General features: G+C 44.9%; 1 protein-coding gene across 1 annotated transcript in view; it reads left to right on the forward strand.

Moving 5' to 3' along the window:
• LOC117730698 (metabotropic glutamate receptor 7) overlaps positions 1-19,423 on the forward strand; it is a 172,987-nt gene that overhangs the window by 46,356 nt on the left and 107,208 nt on the right. The window contains exon 2 of the mRNA XM_034532561.1: positions 6,390-6,606. Within this exon, the coding sequence (XP_034388452.1) occupies positions 6,390-6,606 (217 nt within the window). The remainder of the gene's footprint in view (positions 1-6,389; positions 6,607-19,423) is intronic.

Here is a 19,423-nt window from a genome sequence, read left to right on the forward strand (position 1 = left end):
AAGACAGAGGGATTGGAAAAGGGGGTGGAGGAGGAAGGAGGGAGAGCAGAGACAATGGTTGGAGGGATTGATTGCAGGGCCCAGAAGCTTCTCTGATACCTGAGTGGAATAAGAAAGTAGACGGAGTCCTTCAGAACCAGAGAAACGGCCGAACACGCCTATTGACATTTCCATCTGACATTTGCGAGGGCCTTCGACGGCGGAGGACTCGCAGTTTATTGACCTCCTGCCGAACGCCGCCGCCTGCGTTTGTCTGTGTGATTCGTGACAGCTGGTATTGGTGTTGACCTGTTGGCCGTCGGGCTGGAAGTGTTTGTCGGACCGGGGGTCGTAGCCCGGGGGTCAAGGGTCAGAGGCTCCAGGTGCAAAAAAAGGTGGAAGGGTGCACCATGCTGCGCCGTATGAATGGAAGGTGTCTAATAAAGCAGAAACATTTCAACAGCTTCACCTCCATCAGAACACAAGGCATGTTTAAGTGCAGGTAACCATAGCGACAGTACTTCTGCTCGCTGCTGCATGAGGAGATGAACTCCCACTGCAACGCCGTAGTCGACAGTGCTTTGAGCTGAATGCTAACGTGCTAACGGTTAGCAGGTTGAGTGGGTTTGCATATTAACATGAGCTAATTAGCAGAAGATACTGACATTGGATCAGAGCACATAGTTTTTCCTTTGGTCGGAGGCAGTGCGTCATTCTGTAATAGAACATTTGTAAATGTAAATCATAATTATTGTAATTATTGCAGGATTTTTAATTGGTTTTAAATTATTCTTTTACAATAATGGAAATGTCATTATTTTTGACTCATGTCAAAATAAAAAATAAAATGAATAAAACACGATTTAAAGTGGCAACTGACAACTTTTTTGCCCCCTTCATAGTTTCCAGGTGGTATTATTGTTTTTCCAGGTGGTATTATTGTTGCTGTCACGAAGACCACAACGCTTTCTAACGGCCACACACTTAGTGTCTTACTCCGACCAAAAGCAAGAAATATATTAAAATATATAAATATATTTTTTTATTAATTCCCGAAGCAGCACGCGACTTGAAACCAGTTGGCAGCACTGCTAGGGACACTCTGCATTTTGGTTTGTTTACACAGTAACTTGTTTCACAGTCCGCCATTATTTTTAACACATGAAGCATAGACTTCTATACAACCAGAGGAGTCGCCCCCTGGTGGTCAAAAGAGAGAATGCAGCTTTAACACATGAAGCATAGACTTCTATACAACCAGAGGAGTCGCCCCCTGGTGGTCAGGAGAGAGAATGCAGCTTTAACACATGAAGCATAGACTTCTATACAACCAGAGGAGTCGCCCCTTGGTGGTCAGGAGAGAGAATGCAGCTTTAACACATGAAGCATAGACTTCTATACAACCAGAGGAGTCGCCCCCTGGTGGTCAGGAGAGTGGTGCCGCCTGGTTCAGATTTGACTCAGTTATGAGGACCTCATAACTTTTCCCCAGTTGATCACTTACGTTAATGAATTAGTGAATTCAGGAGAAATCTACAGATGCAAATGCGACAACGTGGGAAAATAAAGACCACTATTGTCTTTCCACTACGCATTATAGAAGCAAAATGTACCAAAATCACAAAGACATTGACCAGTGCACGAAACACGATGTGTCTGCCTGTCACATCACTGCTGCAGCTCCAGCGGTCAGATCAGCAGCCACACTTCTACATTACCCTCACACGGTATCTTACCCTTCCATCTCTCGCCTTCAGCGTCTGGAAACCTCTGGCTTAACAGCGTTTTTTTGCTGAGATGATAAATCCGAGTGGCTTTCGTCCCCTGAATTTCTATTTGGGGAGGTGAAGCTGGTGGCTGGTGGAGTAGTGCCTGAGCTTGGTATGAGGTGTATGTTTTACAATGTACAGTCTGCAATAGAGAGGAGTTTATCGTGGATCTCTGAAGTAGACTTGCATGGCAATGACAGAATGAATGCATGCACCAGAAGATGGCACAATACCGTATTGTTGCAGCAGGAGCTGAAAAAAGGACATTATTTCTGTCTTTGGAGCATTTAAGTCTGAGTTGTGTTGCTGTGACTCTTCTGTTTTTCAGCATTTGGTTCACTTGATAGATGGACTTGTTGCCATTGGTGTTCTCCGTGTTGGGGTCTGTTCAAGTCCACCACGTTCTTGATTGGGCAGTTTAATTTCTACTTATCACCGGATCTGTTCATGTCTCTCTTTCTCTTAAAATATACATATATTTATGCACATCGGTGATGGTAGTTTTTCTCCTGGTCTCTGTTCGATTTGAAATAGGACTTTTTACCACACCTTGGCATGAAGCCATGGGCGGATTCAAGACCTCTCTCAATTTCTAGTCATGTTGTATCTCAATGTAATTGTTTTGTCTTTTTTGCTTCTCTGGTCATTTTGAGTCTCTTACTGGTTGGCATGTGTCTCTTGGTGACATTTTGTAGGTAAAGGCCACAGAGGGGGGGCTTCGGGCCCCTGAGCTTGGTAGACTCGCTCAGTAATCCATCCATGCATGAAGTACATTGGGCAGTTCATGGGCCGAGAGTGAAACTACAGTAGCATGTAAATCAAAAAGTCCTTCTTTCTTAGTGACACTCTGAGACGTCCTCTGGCTCTGTGAGACTACTGTGTGTGTGTGTGTGTGTGTGTGTGTGTGTGTGTGTGTGTGTGTGTGTGTGTGGCCTTTGTGACACATGGAGCCAGAAGCCATGAAAGCCTCAACAGGTTTCAAGGCCACTAAAGCAGCAAAGATCTATCTGGGCTTCATCTCTCTGACTCGTCACCCCTCTGACTCTTCATCCCTCTGACTCTTCATCCCTCTGACTCTTCACCCCTCTGACTCTTCACCCCTCTGACTCTTCATCCCTCTGACTCTTCATCCCTCTGACTCTTCACCCCTCTGACTCTTCATCCCTCTGACTCTTCACCCCTCTGACTCTTCATCCCTCTGACTCTTCATCTGACTCTTCATCCCTCTGACTCTTCATCTCTCTGACTCTTCACGCCTCTGACTCTTGATCCCTCTGACTCTTCACCCCTCTGACTCTTCATCCCTCTGACTCTTCATCCCTCTGACTCTTCACCCCTCTGACTCTTCATCCCTCTGACTCTTCATCTCTCTTCATCCTTCATCCCTCTGACTCTTCATCCCTCTGACTCTTCATCCCTCTGACTCTTCACCCCTCTGACTCTTCATCCCTCTGACTCTTCATCTCTCTTCATCCTTCATCCCTCTGACTCTTCACGCCTCTAAATCTTCACCCCTCTGACTCTTCATCCCTCTGACTCTTCACCCCTCTGACTCTTCACCCCTCTGACTCTTCATCCCTCTGACTCTTCACCCCTCTGACTCTTCATCCCTCTGACTCTTCACCCCTCTGACTCTTCATCCCTCTGACTCTTCATCTGACTCTTCATCCCTCTGACTCTTCATCTCTCTGACTCTTCACGCCTCTGACTCTTCATCCCTCTGACTCTTCATCCCTCTGACTCTTCACGCCTCTGACTCTTCACCCCTCTGACTCTTCATCCCTCTGACTCTTCACGCCTCTGACTCTTCATCCCTCTGACTCTTCATCCCTCTGACTCTTCATCCCTCTGACTCTTCATCCCTCTGACTCTTCATCCCTCTGACTCTTCACCCCTCTGACTCTTCATCCCTCTGACTCTTCATCTCTCTTCATCCTTCATCCCTCTGACTCTTCATCCCTCTGACTCTTCATCCCTCTGACTCTTCACCCCTCTGACTCTTCATCCCTCTGACTCTTCATCTCTCTTCATCCTTCACCCCTCTGACTCTTCATCCCTCTGACTCTTCACCCCTCTGACTCTTCACCCCTCTGACTCTTCATCCCTCTGACTCTTCACCCCTCTGACTCTTCATCCCTCTGACTCTTCATCTCTCTGACTCTTCACGCCTCTGACTCTTCATCCCTCTGACTCTTCATCTTTCTGACTCTTCATCCCTCTGACTCTTCACCCCTCTGACTCTTCACCCCTCTGACTCTTCATCCCTCTGACTCTTCACCCCTCTGACTCTTCACGCCTCTGACTCTTCATCCCTCTGACTCTTCACCCCTCTGACACTTCATCTCTCTGACTCTTCACCCCTCTGACTCTTCATCCCTCTGACTCTTCATCCCTCTGACTCTTCATCCCTCTGACTCTTCACCCCTCTGACTCTTCAACCCTCTGACTCTTCATCCCTCTGACTCTTCATCTCTCTGACTCTTCATCTCTCTGACTCTTCATCCCTCTGACTCTTCACCCCTCTGACTCTTCATCCCTCTGACTCTTCACCCCTCTGACTCTTCATCCCTCTGACTCTTCATCTCTCTTCATCCTTCATCTCTCTGACTCTTCATCCCTCTGACTCTTCATCCCTCTGACTCTTCACCCCTCTGACTCTTCATCCCTCTGACTCTTCATCCCTCTGACTCTTCATCCCTCTGACTCTTCATCTCTCTGACTCTTCACGCCTCTGACTCTTCATCCCTCTGACTCTTCACCCCTCTGACTCTTCATCCCTCTGACTCTTCAACCCTCTGACTCTTCATCCCTCTGACTCTTCATCTCTCTGACTCTTCACCCCTCTGACTCTTCATCCCTCTGACTCTTCATCCCTCTGACTCTTCATCCCTCTGACTCTTCACGCCTCTGACTCTTCATCCCTCTGACTCTTCATCCCTCTGACTCTTCATCCCTCTGACTCTTCACCCCTCTGACTCTTCATCCCTCTGACTCTTCATCCCTCTGACTCTTCACGCCTCTGACTCTTCACCCCTCTGACTCTTCATCCCTCTGACTCTTCACCCCTCTGACTCTTCACCCCTCTGACTCTTCACCCCTCTGACTCTTCATCCCTCTGACTCTTCATCCCTCTGACTCTTCATCCCTCTGGGCTTTGGAGGGAACCTTTCACTTTGCTCTGCGGCATCGCAGCATATGTAGAACATTTGAAGCTTGAGAGACTTACAGCGACTGTTTCTCACCTCAGTTCATTCACCTGAGCGGCCTTTTCTATGAATTAAGTTGCCGGTTATTATTAATGTTTGTTCTGAAAAAACGATATTTCCGAAATGCCGATGGAGTTCTGTGTTTTCTCTTTTTCCACACACTGATGATTGACAGAAACTCGTCTGCGAGTGTTTAACCTTCTCCACAGACGGAGCGACACTGCTTCTTTAACCCCGGACATAATGTGAGTGAGTGCGTCTCCACTCCCAGCAGATCAAAGGGTAATTGGAGGAACTATCTAGTGGGGAAGGTATTTGCAAATTTAAGCGTTTCTCTGAGAATTTCCTGAGGGATGGAATATCATTTTGACCGACTCCTAGTGAAGACCTCGATGGACGGAGATCAAAGAATCCCTGACCTCTCACACATCTGGTGTAATTACCACGAACACGTCAGGAAATCCGCTCTCATCTCCCACATTTACTATCAGCTTCTTACTCTTATTAGCAAATTGCTTTTTTTACCTGAACCAAAACTCCATTTCCAGTTTAATCATTCAAGCTGCAACTCCATATTTTAAAGACGTGTCTGTTTATCAGCCAACTTGAATAAAAAAAAGGAAGAAAAGTTTCTTTCTCAAATGTACTTTCCTCTTTATTTCTAAACCTTCAGGTTTAGCTTGATAAAGTTGAATGTATTTACTCATTATTCTCCATGCGTTGTCTTATTCCAGCGTCTTATCTGTACTTGTCCGTCACAGTGCTGTTTAAGTAGCAGAAATAAATTAATAAATGTATTACAGTCGCTCCCCGTCCCCCCGTCCCCCCGTCCCCCCGCCCTTCTTGTGTTGGACATTGTGACAGGAAGTGTTGAAAATGGAAATGTTGGCTTTTTTTCAGTTTTCACTAATTCAGGGAAGATTTACTCACCTCAGATGTTGCATTCAGGGACAATAGGTCAGACCGGTTATCACATTAGTAATCCAGAGCAAGGCGGTAAACTCGGTTACCGTCGGTAAAGACACAGTAAAGACAAAGTTAAAATATTCACGCGTTTGCCATCCTCCATGACCATGAGCGCGGTGGAGTTCCTTTACAGCCTCCAAGTGGTGTTTATTGTTCATTCCTGAAGATCATCTTGATGAACAAAACATTTTAGTATAACTAATGTTGGTTCTTTCCAGATTATTTTCTGCAATATCTGTTATTCAATATTATGATCATAATTGCTTGCTGGAGGAGGGAACCAGTGTGACGCCGACTTCCTGTTGGCCTGCACAGTACACGTCATCCCGGCGTCACTCGATTGCATCGGAGTGTTCGTTTGGGTTGTCGTGCAGTTCTGAAAGTTTAAACCGTCCGTCTGATTCCATGGGATCACGATCGATCCCGCTTCCAGCATCCTAACACCTCTCTCTCCCCCCCCCACATCCAGATCCCTCAGATCAGCTATGCATCCACGGCCCCGGAGCTGAGTGACGACCGCCGGTATGACTTCTTCTCTCGGGTGGTCCCGCCGGACAGCTTCCAGGCCCAGGCCATGGTGGACATCGTCAAGGCCATGGGCTGGAACTACGTGTCCACGCTGGCCTCGGAGGGCAGCTACGGGGAGAAGGGGGTGGACGCCTTCATGCAGCTTTCCAGGGAAGCAGGTACGACCGGCTGATCCATCAATGCAGGGGGGTCACTTTCATAACTTGTTCCCCAGATTCATACCTGAGCGCCATTTTGTTGCTGTCAATATACGTCGAGGTTCATACAATCCCATCGGGCGACGCGGTTCTCTTGACTTTGATGTGGAGGCCACAGTGCTGAACCCCTTTTATTAACATGACAATGTATGCACAATGTTGTGCTATTGTCTTTACACCCCCTTAAACACGTCTCTTTGTAAAATATTTGCCTAAGTATGAACATAAAGGAGATCAGATATAAACTGTTGCGTTACAGGAGCTGAAAATGAATAAATGATGATGAGATTATGAGTATGCAGTGACGCTGATTGCTCCCCGAATAATCTCCTTGACATTTGGATCGGTCCCACGACTCCTCACATCTCGCCAGTTCGGACGGCTTCGTGACATTTCTGTGCTGCCGTTGTTCTTTTCTCCCCGAGGATTATGAAAGGACACGACCGCTGCCTTTAACCGCGCTCACACCCAACGGGTTGCCAATGCTTCCACACGGACGAGTCCCTGATCATTGATCTGTGGGGGGTTTTGAACCATGATCTCCTGCATGGCGCCGCCCCCGAGCAGCATCCACGCTCCTCTGATTGAGAGGGTACTCGGGAGACCATCTTGGGCCTTAACCCCTGGCTGTGTTCTTGTTACTCTCTCTAAAGGTAGCTAGCAGGACCTCCTCGGTGGAGGGAATGAGCTCCATGAACTCTCGACGATAATTACTTATTATTTGTACAAGACAACGTTATGAATTGGCCACTTAGTGGTGAGCCAAAACTTAGGATAATTAGGTTAATTGCTGAATTAATTCATTTTAATATGAAGGAATGACGTGAAAGACGGTTCTGTATCCCAGAACACTGTCAACGTTGTTAGCGCTTGAATCAACTTACTCTCACGAATCGGCTCGTAGAACGTGTTCTGGAAAAGTTGAACTTCTTTGTTCGTGTGTCCAGCGCCACGGGTCAATTTCCCCTTGTTTCAAAAGGGAACTCCATTTTTGAGTAGATTATCATTTGGGTTCAAATAACCGTGGAAATGCAATTACAAAAATATGTGCATTGCCTTCTTTCACACGGATGGCTGGTTGTTGGAACCGTCCGCCTCCCCTCCCTCTTACACAATAATTGTGGGATATCTGCGAACTACGGCCCATTATTTTTCATTGGTATTGAAGACCAATCTTCTTGAATTACCATAATACATAAAGTGTTTTTTTATGGATTTATTTATTTATTTTTGCGCCAAAATGAGACCACCATTTTTATATATCATCGGAACAAAACAACCCACGTGGGTTCTCTCCGGGCTCTCCGGCTTCCTCCCACAGTCCAAAGACATGCTGCAGGTTAATTGATCTCTAAATGTCCCATAGGTGTGAATGTGAGAGTGAATGGTTGTATGTCCCTACATGTGCCCTCGATGGACTGGCGGCCTGTCCAGGGTGTCCCCTGCCTTCGCCCTATGTCAGCTGGGATAGGCTCCAGCGCCCCGCGACCCTAATGAGGATAAGCGGTATTGAAAATGGATGGATGGATGGATATATTTTATATTTCATTTTGTTTAATTTCATTTTTTCAAATTTAATTTCATTTAATGTATATTAAATACCGACTTGACAAAAAGATTTCGTCTGCCACCAAACTCCATCTGCATGTTGACTCACATGATGAAGATGATTGAACACATCTTCATCCTTCCGTGGGGTAATGCTACGTAGCACATCGTGCTACATGTTTACCATGGTAACAAATGTGTTCATCATATGTTGAACTGATGGCTTCAATTCCGTGTCCATTACTCTGTTAGTACAAAGTTGTTTTTTGGGGGGATGTTTCATGAATATTTTTAGCATTAGGTGCAAATAATGTACACAATCATTGTACAAATGCTTTTTTTCCAGGTGCGTAAGCCCCACCCACATGCAAAGGGGCATTAGAGGCCATGCTGTTGGCATGCAGTCACTCTCCTGCTGCAGCGTCCAGTGGTGCCGATGAGCAACGGGCTGGCGCTCCAAATGTAACCACAAATACACAATTTCATATTTTGGTGGCGATATTTGCTTCATGTTGTCCTGAAGGAATAGAGTAGCACCGGCGTGTGGAGGTCAGGCGTACGGGGCCTCGTAGACCCCTCCACCTGGGGGGCCACGTTAGTATGAGTCCTGGGCGGCGGCCAATGATACGCGTACAGCTGACGGTCACATGACGCTGTGTCATATATTTTGCAGTCCGGTCTTTTGCGTAATATCTTGAAAATTAAGGTTTGTGCCCGGTTAACGTTGGAAAATTGTCACAGTAATATTTTTGTTTATTTCCAAGTAAGTTGAACATACGAGGCATTTGACTCACTTAAAGATGCATAACAATAAACAAAGAATAAAACATTACAAATATAATGAAAACAATAAACATAAATATGGTAAAAAAACAAACAGATGACAACAAAAAAGGTTCGGACCTCCAGTCTGAATTGTTTCTGACAAAAAATTATATATAAATACTACAATACCCATGAGCCTCAGCAGCCATTGAAGCAGGGTTGTAAAGTCACAACATATTGAACTTTTGTACTTCTACTACACTACATTTATTTCACCGCTTTTATTTTACAGATTAAGACCGGACATGAACAAAAACTAATTATAAAACTGGCCAAATGTTTACAACAGTTATATGTTATGCTTTCATCTCAAATGTGAGGCGATGTGTATTTTCTTTCATTTGTTAAATTATTGCTGAATAAGACACAAAGTCACTGAAAACGTGAGCACCCATCGTTGATCAAACACTCCCACGAGGGAACGGAGACCAGATGAAGGTTTTAGCTGAGAAGAAAAAAATAATGCATACTTTCCAAAATGTCTCTTTTATTTAGATAGAATATATCTTGGCATCTCTGATCAAAAATACAGATAAAAGTATATGAGACATCAGAGATGTGCTCTACATTTTTATAGGCTACTTTTTATATTGTAGTATAAAACTTGTTATACTACAGTATAAAAAGGCGATACACACAACCAGATGCTGCAGATATCGACAGGTTGACGTGGACACTTTGATGTTTCATGTGAAGGCCAAAGCCCCGAAGATCTGCTCAGGTCTGCTGTGAGATCACAAAGGAGCTCAAGAAGTACAGAACGTATGGTCGATACTCGCCCTGTTGGGATGGAAGTCCACGTTGAACCGTCTTGTAGATGTGAGTAAGTCCTCCGTAGTAATTACATATAAGTGAGTCAGATAGGCTTCTTCATTGTTTGGGTCCCAAACATCCTCCATCATCGGGGTCAGTTGTTCGTTAAATCCCTGAGTTTGGAGTCACTTGATCAACCCGGTCTCAACATTCAGACCTTGAGATGAAGTGCAGAGCGCTACCGAAGCCAACATCGGGATCGCTTCGTGCTTGGACGTGAAATAAAAGCTAAAGTGCAAACGCAGGGAAAAAACTGTGAGTCTCAGAGGGTTTTTCATTCTGCAGCTTTTTGAACACAGACACGTTTCACAAGACCCCCCCAGGAAGCCAACCTTATTATCTCTGAATCAGCAGGATTGTGAGGAAAGACCGCTGTGAGATATTTGCTTCTCGTTCCTTCCGAGGTTGAGGATGCTGACGGCGTAACTGGGCCTCTTGGTAGCATCTGAACGGCATATGATGTCTCCGAGCTGTTTGCCGTGTGGAGCACTTGAGTGAAGACAATTACCTGCAGCTACTGTTTGTTTTTTAAGTTGTGTTTCTGATCAGTCCTGACATTGTCAGCATTCTTTATGAAATCAGACTTCTCACAAGAGATCAGTGTGTTGGTTACTTTCACGGGTAAACAGACGGTTACAGAAGGTTACCAAGATGCTTCACAGCTTCTGAGTTCAAAAAAACATTTATGAATATAGCTCTGGACTAAAGCAGGTGTCAACAGACCTCCTGAGCTGGTCATCTTGCAGTGGCCCTGAGGTTACATGAGAGACTTCAACATATATGTTAATGCTGCAACACGAGTTCAATGGATTTAGTCACTTCTGAAATGTTGAGCAGGAGGCAACTTCTGGGTCCAATTAGTAAAGCCAATGTGTTAAAGCTGCATTCTCTCTCCTGACCACCAGGGGGCGACTCCTCTGGTTGTATAGAAGTCTATGCTTCATGTGTTAAAGCTGCATTTTCTCTCCTGACCTCCAGGGGGCGACTCCTCTGGTTGTATAGAAGTCTATGCTTCATGTGTTAAAGCTGCATTCTCTCTCCTGACCACCAGGGGGTGACTCCTCTGGTTGTATAGAAGTCTATGCTTCATGTGTTGAAGCTGCATTCTCTCTACTGACCACCAGGGGGCGACTCCTCTGGTTGTATAGAAGTCTATGCTTCATGTGTTAAAGCTGCATTATTTCTACTGACCACCAGGGGGCGACTCCTCAGGTTGTATAGAAGTTTATAATTGATGTGTTAAAGCTGCATTCTCTCTCCTGACCACCAGGGGGCGACTCCTCTGGTTGTATAGAAGTCTATGCTTCATGTGTTAAAGCTGCATTCTCTCTCCTGACCACCAGGGGGCGACTCCTCTGGTTGTATAGAAGTCTATGCTTCATGTGTTAAAGCTGCATTCTCTCTCCTGACCACCAGGGGGCGACTCCTCTGGTTGTATAGAAGTCTATGCTTGATGTGTTAAAGCTGCATTCTCACTCCTGACCACCAGGGGGCGACTCCTCTGGTTGTATAGAAGTCTATGCTTCATGTGTTAAAGCTGCATTCTCTCTCCTGACCACCAGGGGGCGACTCCTCTGGTTGTATAGAAGTCTATGCTTCATGTGTTAAAGCTGCATTCTCTCTCCTGACCACCAGGGGGCGACTCCTCTGGTTGTATAGAAGTCTATATAAATGACTCTACTTCTCTTGACGTATTCCCTCAGTAAACATTGTAAACATTAGTTTTTGGTCTCAATCTCTAGTTTCAAGTCTTCTTCAATACAGAATGATGTTCATTTAGTAAATTATGGTCATTTAGAGTCAAACAGACCATAAAGCAGGGTATGCTTTTGGGCGGGACTTACTGTGATTGACAGGTCTCTCTACCTCTATCTGGCTTCCGTCCTCCGCAGTCCACAGATGGTCGCTGGTTGCAAAGAAAACAAGATGGCGACGGCCAAAATCCCAAACTCAAAGCTTCAAAACCACATCCCACAAACCAATGTCCACTTGTATACACAGTCTATGCCAAGAAGTCAGCTGTTTTAGCCTATATTTGTAAAAGTATGCCCAATGATCTATTAGCAGCTCCTGTTGCAGAGGATGGAACCGCCATGGGATGATTCTCAGTTCTGCAGGTTCCTTGTGTCCTTGTGATGTTCAAGCTTACTTTTGTTGGATGTCCTTGGACAGCAAAAGTCACTGATTCAGAAGAAATGAATAATGTTGAATAAATGCTCAGCATGTTAATACAGGATTAATGGAGAAGAATTAAAGGGAAATTAATTTCATGGAGCAGAGGCTTTTGGATTTTGGGTCCATTCCAAATGTCAGTTTGTTGGTTATAAAGCCCCCTCCACATCTTACTCCTTCCACTCCGCTCCGTCATAATCAGCAAACAGCAGAGTTTCAGTGACGGATCACTTTTCTTTTTCTTTTTCAACGCAAACCCATTGCTAATATTTATTGTGCTGCACAGTGTGCTGTTTGTTGTTTGTTCTATGTATTACCAACATCCTCATGCAACGTGATATCATGTCGCCAGAAATTACATTTACACAAAACAAAAGAGATCATAACACACATTTGGGATTATTTCTACAAAAGTCCAACTAAAAAATAGTTGGTCAGACAAAAAGTGATCCAGTAAAACCAAAGCGCTCCACTTCAGGGTGATGAAGCAGTGTTATCCGTTTCCAGGTTATGAAACGTCTCGTCAGTCACTTCATCAAAGTGCAACTCGCTGCTTTAATGACGAGCACCACGGAGCCAAGTCACAAGTCATTAGGAGGAAGGTGTCGTCTCACTCCATGACTCATCGCCGCCGATCGGGATGCCTCTGATTTTTGTTATCTCTTGGCGAACAACAGCAAGCCAAAGTCGGATCTCATTACTTTTGCATCAAAAGCCAGAACATTCCCATTATAAAACCCAGTCCAAGTGCTTGAACAAGTTGTGCTTTTATGTACACACTTCCTGCATGTCTCACTTCCTGTCTGACTGGGACGCAGCGATGGAACTAACTGCTCTTTGCAGCAGACGAGTTCCTCTGAATGATCTGTAGAGCTTCTGAAAGGTGGACGGCTCCATTCTCACCCAACATGGCTTCTGCTCCCAGTTCAGCCAACAAGTCCGTTTGTAACTGTCTTCTGACTACCATTCAAGAGTTTGGAATCGGCTGTTTTACTTCTTCTTATATTTATGATTCAAGCTTCAACATCCCCTGCTTTATGGTCTGTTTGACTCTAAATGACCACAATTTACTAAATGAACATCACGCTGTATTGAAGAAGATATGAAACTACTTTCTACAACCTAAAAGCATAAAAGAGCATTCAGACATATGGAGTAGTCCTTCACAATTCATGACAGTGTGAATTTGAGATTTACAGATATGAATCTTTCCAGTAACCAGTTCCGTTTGTAACCGCCCCCTGAACCACCCAGGCTTGTGGTTTTGGTGCGTCATTTAAAAAACGTCCACTGAGCTCAGTCTCCAGGTTCTTGTGCCCCGTCATGTATTCCTCGGATGGCCGTGAGCCAAAGCGAAAGGGGGGAGCTCTTCCCACAATCGCTCTGTATCCGATCGTCTCGAGGCCAAAGAGGAAAGATAGCAGCGAGACAAAAACCTTTTCTCAAATCAGCCTGTAGGCCTTCCTTCAGATAAGCTAAGAAGCTTAAAACGACTGGAGCTGGCTGAAGCACTGCTTCACACGGCAACAAAGCACTTCCTGTTGTGCAATACACAGCCAGCGCTTTAAAGTGGTCAGCAATGTAAACCGCTAGCAGCAGCAAGGTGGAGGTCACAGAGGTCATGACCCCTGCGTATGCAGAAGAAGTATTTCCGACTTTGAAGAGATATGAGTTTATGATAGCTTCATGAAGTGTATGCCACAGGGGTCCATATTATATGAATATCACATCTGTGTGTTAGGATTGGACTGAATTATGGATCCTAGAAGAAGGGGGATATTTTTTGCACAGATTGCAGCAGCTGTGTTTTTGAAAGAAATTTTAATAATTAACTTCCTGTTGTTTCTACATCTGAGTAGTGACAACATTTTTGATTTTGATTTCAATGGTCACATTTAGCGTATTTTGCATCTGTGCACCAAATTATGTTCTTCGGACCTCAAAAATACTTAAATACAGAAAGAAAAAAGAATAAACTGAACAAAAGTATTTTCTCAGAATATTCAAACTTTTTAATTAATTATGTTTTCAGAATACTGACACTTAGATAAATGCAATGATGTCAAGTGATGCTGAATATTTTGTGATGTGCAATGCACAGATCCAAACATTATTTTATTCTCAATTTTCACGTTATCAATAAATTAAATTTACGGGGCACAAATATCGCATAAACATTGATTTGCAAATAACATTCAGAGCCCACTGTTCTTTTTTTAGGTCGTGAAATGATTATCTTTCTATAGATTTCCATGGTGTGCTCTGTACAGTACAGCCGGTTCAATCAGTCGTAAACAGCTAATGTGTAAATCTGAGACAGCAAATCAATAAATCAACAGTGCTTTGTGGCTCAAATGAGATTGTGTTACTATTATTGAGCCATAATGTTCTCTTCATATCACACAACTTCAGCACTCGATACAATCATTTTAAATGCGTTGTCTGTATGTATGAATATATATTTATATTAAATATTGAGGAAATAGTTGTTATTTGTTATTGCAGAGCATGTGTGATGCTTTTATGAACTCTGGCATTATGTGGCAGCTCGGATGTATCTGCCGTTATTGCTTTTGGGTTTTTGGGCCTCTAAGTGCTGAACGTGAGAGGCCCTTCATAACCTTGTTGCCGTATGCTTTGCACTCATCCTCCTCTGATTGGGTATTTATTGCTAAAGCTCAGTTCAGAACGAAGCCCAGAAGAGAAAAACTTTCATGAATGCCAAATCTGTCCCGAAAACTGCGTAAGTGGAGTTCAGAAAATCACCAAATCAAAATCCAGGAGCCGGCTCACAGACTGCCTCAGACTGGCTGTCTGGGCTTATGAGCAAGGCACTCACAGACAGTGTTCAGTCACAGACAGCTCACAGACCGCCTCAGACTGGCTGTCTGGGCTTATGAGCAAGGCACTCACAGACAGTGTTCAGTCACAGACAGCTCACAGACCGCCTCAGACTGGCTGTCTGGGCTTATGAGCAAGGCACTCACAGACAGTGTTCAGTCACAGACAGCTCACAGACCGCCTCAGACTGGCTGTCTGGGCTTATGAGCAAGGCACTCACAGACAGTGTTCAGTCACAGACAGCTCACAGACCGCCTCAGACTGGCTGTCTGGGCTTATGAGCAAGGCACTCACAGACAGTGTTCAGTCACAGACAGCTCACAGACCGCCTCAGACTGGCTGTCTGGGCTTATGAGCAAGGCACTCACAGACAGTGTTCAGTCACAGACAGCTCACAGACTGCCTCAGACTGGCTGTCTGGGCTTATGAGCAAGGCACTCACAGACAGTGTTCAGTCACAGACAGCTCACAGACCGCCTCAGACTGGCTGTCTGGGCTTATGAGCAAGGCACTCACAGACAGTGTTCAGTCACAGACAGCTCACAGACCGCCTCAGACTGGCTGTCTGGGCTTATGAGCAAGGCACTCACAGACAGTGTTCAGTCACAGACAGCTCACAGACCGCCTCAGACTGGCTGTCTGGGCTTATGAGCAAGGCACTCACAGACAGTGTTCAGCCACAGACAGCTCACAGACCGCCTCAGACTGGCTGTCTGGGCTTATGAGCAAGGCACTCACAGACAGTGTTCAGCCACAGACAGCTCACAGACTGGAGTCACATGACTTCTGATGGCCTTGTGAGGACACAGAGCTGAACTGAACTTACATTAGTAACTGACTGAGCATGTTGTCAGTGTTGTAACTTCAGTTGATAAATACAACATTAATATTGGTAGTTCATCCAGTCTGCTCATTGGAAATGTGTTTTTTTCTTCATATTGTGTGCGGTTAACAAACAATTAACTTTTTATGTTGCACTGAAATGAAGTCATTGAGTGATTTCTTGGTCACATCCATTTGAAAGCTGGACCAAAGTGTTTGATTTCAATCACAATGAGGCCAAATAAAAAGCCTCAAGTTGTCCAGTCCGGGCAGTCTGTTGCTCTCAACGCCTCAATAGGAGATCTTGCCTGTCACCAAGACAGAGGTCAGAGGTCAGGGATCTTGGGCTTAAATAGGCTGGTGACCACTGCTCTAGTTCCTCCTCCTCCGACTCGCTTGCTTCTGTTTATACGCGTCTCGGATCAAAAGAAAATCCACGAGTCATAACTGATTTTGTATTTTTTACCCTACTTCCATCTGAGTAACTGATGGAAACATGCCCCTGAGATCTGTGTGAAATTAAATGTGAATGTAAAACAAAAATATGTAATCCTGGTGCTGGATAAACGTTGGAGAGAGTTTTCCCTTTTGTTCCCGTCCTGCTTCGTACGTCAGAGCCCGGTGGTTTGATAGCTGTGAGTTGTCACCACATGCTGGGAGTGGACACATCTGACCCGGAGGTGACCACCGCTTCACCTGGGTATCCTAATAAGCAGTCAGCCTGTTGTGTCCTCTCTCTCTCTCTCTCTCCCTCCCTTTGATATTCTGCTGATGGCCCGAGTGTGAAATGGCTCTGATGATGAAAGCGTCTCTCCCTCTTTCTGATTCATACGCGCTCAAAGCAAAACATTTATTACTTATTTTATCAAACAGTGTAAAATATGCATGTTTCTGCACACTGATTCATGTGGAAACGCTTCACTCTTTTAGACCGATCCAATCGGCTTGCTTAAAAGAGGATTCAAACCCCCAAAGAATCCAATTAGCATGCTCAGTATGTATGCATCCATAATAATCTGAATCAGATTAAGATCGTTGATGCTCAGTATGTATGCATCCATAATAATCTGAATCAGATTAAGATCGTTGATGCTCAGTATGTATGCATCCATAATAATCTGAATCAGATTAAGATCGTTGATGCTCAGTATGTATGCATCCATAATAATCTGAATCAGATTAAGATCGTTGATGCTCAGTATGTATGCATCCATAATAATCTGAATCAGACTAAGATCGTTGATGCTCAGTATGTATGCATCCATAATAATCTGAATCAGATTAAGATCGTTGATGCTCAGTATGTATGCATCCATAATAATCTGAATCAGATTAAGATCGTTGATGCTCAGTATGTATGCATCCATAATAATCTGAATCAGATTAAGATCGTTGATGCTCAGTATGTATGCATCCATAATAATCTGAATCAGACTAAGATCGTTGATGCTCAGTATGTATGCATCCATAATAATCTGAATCTGCCGTTTGTGGAATAGAAGATGTTGTTGTGCACACCCCCATCGAGGGGTTCAATGCATCCTGCAGCCCGCCGGCCTCGTGCTGCACTGGACAGCGACAGCCTGATGAGGTTGTGACAAGCTGCTCTGGATCCCGACACGGCGCCTGCTTCCAGCAGTCCTTGTGACCGTTCAGCCTTGACAACACGGGGGGGGGCTGACTCATGTGACCTTGCATGCTTTGACACTCGCCGCCATAACTGCCAACACCCGGCGGCCCGTGTTGGAATGAGGCCATAATTCAGGCCCCCGCTTGGCCCTTATACTACACACACTCACACAGATGTGGAGGTACTTTGTGAGAAGAGTGATCACCTGGATCAATATTTAGTTATGGGTAGTCAAAGGATGGGCCCGAGCAGGAAGTGTGTTTAGTGAGCGAGCTGCAGAGGAGGCAGGATGTCGTTGGTCTTTATGAGTGCTTAGAACCCGACAGATTACAGAAGGTAGCGTCTCCGTGTCCAAATACCGTCAATTCTCCATAAATATATGATAATAAATGGACATCATTGGCCAAATAAACCGGTGCCTTCACCTTTAAAGATTGGAGAATGCAACTCAAGACTTTGAACCATCATCTGGTCGTTACCGTTTTATTTGCAGCCCTAGAAAAGGTCGTTTTTACATTACATTGCATTACATGTCGTTTAGCTAACTTACAATAAGTGCATTAAACCATGAGTCCAAACTCAGAACAACAAGAATCAAGCAAGTACAATTTCTTCAATAAAGTTAAACTACAAAGTGCTATCAGTAAGAGACATTTAAGTGCTACTAAAGTGTTAAACTACAAAGTGCTATCAGTAAGAGACATTTAAGTGCTACTAAAGTGTTAAACTACAAAGTGCTATCGGTAAGGGACATTTAAGTGCTACTAGAGTGCCAAACTACAAAGTGCTATCGGTAAGGGACATTTAAGTGCTACTAGAGTGCTACTACGGCTCTACCTTCCCTATTCAAGGTGTAGTCACTACGATGTGTTTTTAGTTTGTAGAGACTTCCTGTTCTGATGTCAATGGGGAGCTCGTTCCACCAATGAGGAGCCAGCACAGCAAAGAGTCGGGACTTTGAGTGTTTAGCTCCAAGTGAAGGAGCTACAAGCTGATTGGCAGAAGCCGAGCGAAGTGAACGAGGTGGGGTGTACGGTTAGACCATGTCCTGGGTGTACGGTTAGACCATGTCCTGGGTGTACGGTTAGACCATGTCCTGGATGTGAGGTTAGACCATGTCCTGGGTGTGAGGTTAGACCATGTCCTGGTGTGAGGTTAGACCATGTCCTGGTGTGAGGTTAGACCATGTCCTGGATGTGAGGTTAGACCATGTCCTGGATGTGAGGTTAGACCATGTCCTGGTGTGAGGTTAGACCATGTCCTGGTGTGAGGTTAGACCATGTCCTGGGTGTGAGGTTAGACCATGTCCTGGGTGTGAGGTTAGACCATGTCCTGGATGTGAGGTTAGACCATGTCCTGGGTGTGAGGTTAGACCATGTCCTGGGTGTGAGGTTAGACCATGTCCTGGGTGTGAGGTTAGACCATGTCCTGGAGGTAGACCGGACCCGATCTGTTCGCAGCGTGGATGCGGGCGGCCACCGGTAACCAGTGAAGGAGTCTTTACTTTCGTCTCCTTCAGACTTCTTTCTGCCTGCTGAGTGCAGCCAAAAGGTCCAAAGACTGCAAGTTTCACTAAAGGCTGCGGTCGGTTAGACAATTGATTTTATGACTTTTAAGCTTTTCTTCACGGTCAGGCTGGTTTATATCTGTGATCCGCTACTGTAACTTCCCATGAGCCTGATCGATGCCTGGCTCTCAAGGGCCCTTTGAGGTGATCCTAAATCTGGCTCTTTGCTGTCGGGGCCCTCTGAGATCAATATTCTCTCTTAAACTTTTAAGTTTTGGTTACTTTATATGATATTTCATCTTTTTTTGGGGGGGGGGGTTATTGACTCTTCATCCATTGTTTTACTGTAAAGTACTAAGTTATGATTAATAGTATGATGAGTTAATAAGAAAGATGTATTAGCTTCAACAAGGAAGCTTCATTTTGTGTTGGTTCTGGCGCTGTGGTAGTGTGGACTAAAGTGGTAGTGTTGGTTATGGTGCCCCCTGTGGACTAAAGTGGTATTGTTGGTTCTGGTGCCCCCTGTGGACTAAAGTGGTAGTGTTGGTTCTGGTGCCCCCTGTGGACTAAAGTGGTAGTGTTGGTTCTGGTGCCCCCTGTGGACTAAAGTGGTAGTGTTG

This window comes from Cyclopterus lumpus, chromosome 5 (assembly GCF_009769545.1).
Source record: "Cyclopterus lumpus isolate fCycLum1 chromosome 5, fCycLum1.pri, whole genome shotgun sequence".
Classification (NCBI taxonomy): domain Eukaryota; kingdom Metazoa; phylum Chordata; class Actinopteri; order Perciformes; family Cyclopteridae; genus Cyclopterus; species Cyclopterus lumpus.